Below are 7873 nucleotides of genomic sequence, written 5' to 3' on the forward strand. Positions count from 1 at the left end.
GTTGAACAATGCTTTATAATCCACTGCCTTGCTGCAATTCCCGAGATTCTAGTCTTCGGGCAGCGAATTTTTTTTCTTTATTTTTAATTTGTTTCTTTCCCTTTCAAACTTTTGTTTTAATTCTTAGATTATACTGTTTTAAAAGCAAAAACATATTTATTTCTTAGATTATACTATTTTATTTTATATTTTAGATTAGGTTGTTTTAAAAAGAAAAAAAAATTTTTATTTTCATTTAATTTTTAGGAACTAATTATATTTGTTTCTTATTTTAATTCATTTTTTTATTATTTAATTTTATTTTAAATTGTTGATGAAAAAATCATTTAATTTTTAAGAATTATTTTGTTAAATTTTTGTATCTAATTTTCTTTTAATTTATAGATTATATTATTTTAAAAAGAAACATATTTTTGAATTTTATTTAATTTTTGGGAACCTATTTTACTTTTGTTAATTTTTTTTTTTCCTCTCTTAGTCTAATTCTCTTTTAATTTTTAGATTTTATTGTTTTAATATCATTTAGTTTTGAGAAACTTATTTTATTATCTGTATAATTCGTAGAAAACTTATTGCTAAAAGACAAACAGAATAACGCTAAGACATCCTCGTTTAACAGATCTTTTAATTAGCCTTTCGAAAGACAGAAAAGAGCTTTCAAGATAGTTGCCAGAATCGGCAATTGTCTTACAAAAGATTATTGTCTTTCGAAAGACCGTGGCGAGTTGAAAGACTGTTGCCAGAAGGGTTCTGTAACGCTCGTTACGAAATATTTCAATCGGTCTTTTTAAAGACAGAAAAGAGGTCGGTGATCAATTTATTTATTTTTTTTCAATCTTTTCGATTTATGCTTTACTGTTTAAAACCAAAATATACACCGAATTTTATCTAAATCGAACAGTATTCACTATTTCCGCCCACAAGAGCCGTCATTCCTAAGTGCAAAATAAAGCAGACTTGAAAAATTTTAGTGCATTTCAAAGTAAGAAACATTCCACAAACAACGATTTTTGCAATATAAACATTAGATACTTTTACTTTCTGCAATCTACTCTCACCAAGTTGCGTTGTGGAAAGAGTTTATTTGAGCACTAAAACCTCACTCTCGCTTTCACTCAGCTGCGCTCATTTTCCAACAAAGGTAAATTTCGTGAGCAATGCAAATCCTAAATGTGGGCAACAATTTTGATTTATCTACACTCTTCTCATTTTGTTTAGGAAATCGTGCAAGCGCTCCGCAACAATTGAGGAAAGGTCGGCCGCCTTCAGCACTAGACTTAGCTCAGCTGACACTCAGCTCGGCTTAGCTCAACGCACCTCTACCGTGTTTGTATGGGGCGATACTGATGACGCCAAAAGCCCGCCTCAACCCATGTGCAGCAGCAGCGAGTACCCCGATGGTCTCCAACTAACTATTGGATTGCTGTTTGTGGCACGCAGTTTTGCGATTTTTCACTTTGCAACTGCATTTGTGGCGGCTCAGCTGCGATCGAGGCTATAAAAGCGCACCACATGCGGGCGGACGCCACCAGTTGAACGCGAACGGGCATTTGGAGACGATCGTGGACATTGTGAATGGCAATAACGGCAACAGCAACAACAATAGCAATAGTAGCAGCTGAAGAGGAAGTGCTCGCCTTGTGGATTAACTACTAAATAGAAAATTAGAAAATACATATTTATATACATACATACATACATACATGCATGCATGCATACGTAGTGATTGTGAATGCTGAATTCAAGCAACGGTGTACTAAATAAATAAATGTGTGTGTGGAGAGGGGAGATGATCAACAGAGCTAATTAAGTGGCAAAAGTACATAGAGACATATGTACATGCAAGCGTAAGATTCCAAGCAAATACATATATATGTGTGTCCGAGCCTACATACATACATACAGATAAATAAACTACGATTTATGCAATACAAAACAATTTAGACGCGCGCGCGTATGTGTAAGTATTTGTATATGTGTCATAATTAATTGTGCACTATTTAATGGCCAAAGGACTTAATTAAACGGTGTCTGAAAAGATTTGAAAAAGATTTGATAAAAGTGTAACGATGCATTGAAATGTATGCATACTATACAAATTAACCAGGAAATGCAGTAAATATTCAAGCGTGTTTAATAAATAAAAAAAAATACAGTGTTAAATAAGCTACTCAAAAAAAGAACCAAATCGTGTAGAACAAAAAGTGCGCGCAGCAACATGTCGCTGGAAGTTTTAAAAGATCACGTTCTAATTTCGCCCAGCAGCGTTTTCTATTTCCTTTTGCTTCCCACCTTCCTGCTATGGCTGACTTATTGGCGTCTATCGCGCCGTCATCTCTACAAGTTGGCAGATCGATTGCCTGGACCAAAAGGCTTGCCCATCATCGGGCATTTGTTGGACGTATTCGGACCGGCGTCGTGTAAGTTTATGTTCAACGAAACTAATACAGTGAAAACTCACATAAGCGAACACAGTTTGAGGAGATTTTATTTTTCAGTCATAGTAGTCTTTGTCTCTAATTATTTCTATCCTTATTTCTATTTATCGATATTTTAATATGAATGGATAAGGCTTACTGCCAGGAGCTTTCCGTGAGTAAATCTAATTTTTGGCACAAATGTCAGTTACGAGGTTTTGCAATAACGACGATACGCGGTTTTGTATTTTAAACGACAAATCGATTCAAAATTGCTAAAATAATGTTTTTGCTTATGAAAGCGTTCGTTTATGGGAGCTTTCACTGTATTCCTAAAAGTTTTTGAAACAAAATCTTTTGTATTAAGTAGCAACCACGATACGCGGTTTTGTATTTTAAACGACAATTCGATTCAAAATTGCTAAAATAATGTTTTTGCTTATGAAAGCGTTCGTTTATGGGAGCTTTCACTGTATTCCTAAAAGTTTTTGAAACAAAATCTTTTGTATTAAGTAGCAAAAGAACAATTTATTTTCTATTATTTTAGAAAAGAGCAAATTACACATTGCGACAAAAAAAAAATGACTACATGCACCCGAAACGAAAATTTGAGTAGGTTGTTAGTAGGATCGAGTAGTACTCGACGAGCACATGAAAATGAGTTTCTTACAGTTCCTGAACTTCCAATTTTTTATTTAAAAAAAAACGTTATTTTCGTACTTAATGCACTTATCTGTTAAAAGCGCTGGGATACTCTGAACACTCTAATCTCCAAGCGTTCAGCCGTCATCCAATTTTACTGAAATTTTTCTATGCAATACTTGTGTCTAGGCGGCCGCTGTGACTGAGTGCTTAGAGGTGCGTACCACCGCCCCGTAGGACCTGGGTTAGAACCCTGGTGTGAGCGAAATCTAAGTGGGAAAAAGTTTTTACTAACAGCGGTCGGCTCTCGGTAAGCAATTGCAAACCTCCTAAGTAAAAATACTACGCATAAATCAAAGCACGATTGCCACTTTTTGCCGCATTTTATATGAGGAAGCACTGTGCGTAGCCCTGCCTCATTCTTCGTTTGGTATCAAAATGTTCGGAGAACTCCTTGCCAATTCTGACGGAGCTGGTGGTATTGCTCAACGTCATTTTACACAACCGTATCAGTTTGTAGGAGGTACCAAATTCAGACATCGTGGCATAACGACCACTTCTTTTCGTGCTGTTGCAAGTTGACAAATAGATGGTGTGTGTCGATCCTATTCTCGCGAGTCTTTTCCAAGATTTGGTGTATTGTGAATACCTGGTCTATTCTGGATTTGCCAGGTCTAAAGCCACATTGATAGGACCCAAGAAGTTCGTTGGCGGTGTGCTTCAGTTTTCACACAATACGCCCGATAAGACCTCGTAACCTATGCTTAGAAGGCTGATCCCGCGGTAGTTGGCGCGAACGGCGGAGTGGTCTTTCTTATGGATTGGACAGAGCACTCTTAAATTCCAGTCGTCGAGCACGCGTTCATCTGATCATATTCTGCATAACAGTTGATGCAGGCGCCTTATAAACTCCTTGCAATTGCATTTCGTACCTCTTCATAGACAAGCAGTGGGACATCAACTGGGCCTCGGATCCGTCTTCTGCACTACTTTCTGTGCTGCTACTATTCTGTACCCCCTGGATATCGCTCACTAGGCTGCCGTGGTTGTAAGTACAAGAGTTCGCCCTGGTATTTATTAAAACCTTTCGTAAGTACAGAGTTACTTTAGTAAAATTTTCTGGTTCTGTATTTTTATTACAACAAATACGTATCGCTTCCCTCTTTAACTAACCAAGCCCTTCATTCCCACATAGCTCCCGTTTTCGCGATCTCAGCGTGGCTCTGTAGACGGCAGCTTCGTAACATTCCTGAATGTACCAGTTGCTCTTTCGGGTTTGCTGAAATCAGACTACGTCTTCGGCGGCGGTGCTTAATGAGCGGTAAATGTAGTTCCTCTGCTCGCATATATCGGTTTGTTGAAGAATGCTTTCTTGTCGAGGTCGTACATTTTTTGCTACACAGAGGCGTATCTAATTTTGTCTTGCTATCTAGAATATTTCCCATATCGCTGTCCAGCTTTCGAAAAATAGAGACTTGGCTACCTTCACTTTCCTTTGTTTTCAAACTCATTTATTAAAATTCGCTAACAAAATGCATTTCAAATATATACATATGTACGAAGAATATTGAAATTAAGGACACCCGAATATATTTATTTTTAAATCGGTTAATATGTTATAAGCGATACATTTTTGATGGTATAAAAATATTACCCTTCAGAGAGAGATCTTCAATTAATAAACCTATGATGCAAATTTAGCTGCAAAATTTTACTAACTACGTTTTCATAACTAATACAGTATTCCCCACTTAATTTACCTCCGGGTAATTGATTTTCCGGCTTATTTGAATCACCTTGTCGGTAAAAAAAAAAAATATTGCATGAAGAATACATACAAATTTTCTCAAATAATTGAACCAAATTAATTTCCCTGCATAATTGGTTAAAAGTATGTGGTGTCGAAAAAAATATGCCTTCAGTTTTCCCCCTTAAGAGTTCCTTAGCTAAAACTATTATATTATTATCATTATAAAAAATAGATAAATATTTAAAAGCTCAATTAGACGGAATTTCTGTAATTGATTCTCCGGTTGATTGAACCAAAAATTGTACAATTTTTGAAGAGCAATCAAGCGGTGGATACTGTAATCTTATCTCTTATTTACAAAAGTTAATAATTTTATGTGTTCGTAACTACATAGGCACATTAAAAAAAAAAAAAACATTGGTAAAATTCGCAGTACAATTCTATTGGTGGCACATTTTTGAAGGGAAATATGTACCAGTTTTACGAAAAAATTTATAAAATATATGGAAAACTTGAAAGCCCCGGCAGCACTGTTAAAAATTAATCGATTTAAAATGTTCCTGTATTCTGTTTGTATTTTTGGACCACCTTACATAAAAAGTCTAATAGGTTTATAGTATACAAAATTTTATTTGAGAAAATTTTATTTAAAAAAGTCATTTTAAAGGTTGTAGATGGGCCATTCCATTGCGACTGGTGGGTTATTTTATTAGCGAGTGTGTTTAATTGTCAATTTTTACTATGTCGTCTGAAGTTATACAGAAGCGAATAACATTTTTTAACAAAGAACGATAACTAATGTATAAAATTCCTTTAAAGAAATACCAAACGATTTATTGGTTCTATGTAACTAAATATCATTTAAATGAATCTGACTGGTGGGACACACTCTATTTTACCTTTGTGCAAAATAAGGACTGTATGCTATCGTTTCCAATAAAAATTGGGCTGATATAATCTTCATAGAAGTATTAAAAAACATTTAAAATTGTGACTGGTGGGCAGGTCCTTGGGACTTGTGTAAAGTAATTATATATGAAGTAAAAGTTTGCAAAGACAAAAATTACATATTCTTTTTTAAATATTGTTCAACAGATTAATGCAACGTAGTCATTTAAAAATAGCTTACTACCGAAATAGAGATAATTAGGGCATTTTAAAATGTATGTAGTTTTCCACTTTTACATGGAATGACCCACATATGTAGATGTGTATGTATGTATGTATTTGCTATTTTCTTTAACCCCCTTCTTTCTTTCATCACTTTTCTACAGCGGTCTTTAAGACGGTCATCCGCAAAAGCTCCGAATTCGAGAATATTGCAAAAATGTGGATCGGTCCGCAATTGGTCGTTTTCATTTATGATCCACGTGACGTCGAAATATTGCTGAGTAGTCAAGTCTACATTGACAAGTCATCGGAATATAAGTTCTTCAAGCCATGGCTAGGCAATGGATTGCTGATTAGTACAGGTGAGATGCATAAATATTATCGTATAGAAACAAACAATATTACATAAACAAATAGAATTACTTTAAAATTTATGTTTTTTTTTTCTGGGTATAAGCCATTTCGATTTCCAGCTGTTTTCAGGTGGTTTACCCCAACACAGATTTCTTTGGATTTTCTGTAAATAGATTTACGCGATTTCGGTGCCACGTAAATCACTTAAATATAAATTTTGTGTGCCAAAATATTTTAGAAATTTCAAATTTTTAATTTTATTGATTCAGTTTTTATTTTTTAGCTTGCGCTCATTGTGTTTATATAGCAAAATAAACAAATTAGATTCGAATCGTTAATGTTTAGCAAATCCGTATGGCTTTGCGTTGGCGGCATTGGCGGCGTTGGCGGGCATTTGACAACATAATAACCTAATAAATAAGGCGAAGCGACAGCAAATTAAAAGCGCAGCATGTCGCTATATGAGGAAATTGGGGAAAGTGTATGCGAATATACATGCCCTACAGGGAAAGCTACAAGAATTCTACCGGTTTGCGTTTGAGCCCAACTAGTTCACGTTCTATCAAGTTTCAATGTTACCGACTGGTATTTTTAAGATGGCGATGTCCTACGAGATGTTAATTGTCAGGCTATGCATCAGCATCTACGAGTAGAAATACTAGTAGCATCATATTCAATTCATCCCCCGTGAAAAGCATAAGTATGCCTTTTGTTAGCGGCGCTCCAACAGTCGCAATGGCCAACAGAGCAAAGCACTCGCGGGTTATGCCTCAGGTCGCGGGTTCAAGTGCTGGCGCAGGGAAAATTCTCTTGTTTTATTTTTTTATTTTATTTTATTATTTTTTCTATTTAGGGTTTGTATTGTAATTTTTAAATTTAACTTTAACAAAATATTTTTTTTTTAATTTTTTTATGACACAAGCATTTTTTCCAATATGTACGTTTTTTCCGCAATGCAATTAGATTTTCAAATTTGTTATTGATAATTAAATTGAAATAATTATTTTTCCTTACCATTGAATTCACTTTAAACATCTTAACCACCTCCAAGCGTCCTCGAACCTGCGATCTCAGAACCAGAACCAGTAGTATTCACGTGACGCCACAGCCGACATCTGTTAGAAAAGCAATTAATTGCCTTTTATTTTTGGCTTTGGCAATTGGAATTGGAAATTGTCGAACTGGTAGGCAAATACTAGTTAATGAACTAGTATTTTTTCTAACTGGTTTAGCTTTTCACTGCAGGGTGCATACATTTCACATACACATACAAAACACAGTTTGACCGCAAGTATTAGAGTCTATTCATAAAAAATGGCATATTGCAGATGTGTATGAAAGTATATTTGTATTAGTATAGTAAATATAAAAGCGCTTATAATTTTTACGCTTAAACTATATACATATGTACGCATGTGTGTGTGTGTGTACAATTAAATATATGTATGTATATGCAGATGTGGACATTAGTTTGGAGAGATTTGTTGAAACGCGTTGCAATGACAATTACTAAACAGTAAACATGCGTGGGTTGCCCGCGTTTTTTTGAATTACATACACATTTTTCGTTCTAGTACACATGTACTTGTATAACATAGAA

The 7873-nt window shown here is 35.0% G+C and overlaps 1 protein-coding gene across 1 annotated transcript in view; it reads left to right on the forward strand.

Annotated features, from left to right (window-relative positions):
* Positions 1–1852: 1852 nt before the first annotated feature.
* The window catches only part of LOC118733315 (cytochrome P450 4g15), a gene marked incomplete at its 5' end in the record, with an annotated part of 22357 nt that continues 16336 nt past the window's right edge, over positions 1853–7873 (forward strand). The window contains 2 exon segments of the mRNA XM_036462670.1: positions 1853–2420; positions 6084–6281. Coding sequence (XP_036318563.1) covers positions 2219–2420; positions 6084–6281 — 400 coding nt within the window.

This window comes from Rhagoletis pomonella, unplaced genomic scaffold (assembly GCF_013731165.1).
Source record: "Rhagoletis pomonella isolate Grant_MI unplaced genomic scaffold, Rhpom_1.0 Rhpom_scaffold_00002, whole genome shotgun sequence".
Taxonomy (NCBI): domain Eukaryota; kingdom Metazoa; phylum Arthropoda; class Insecta; order Diptera; family Tephritidae; genus Rhagoletis; species Rhagoletis pomonella.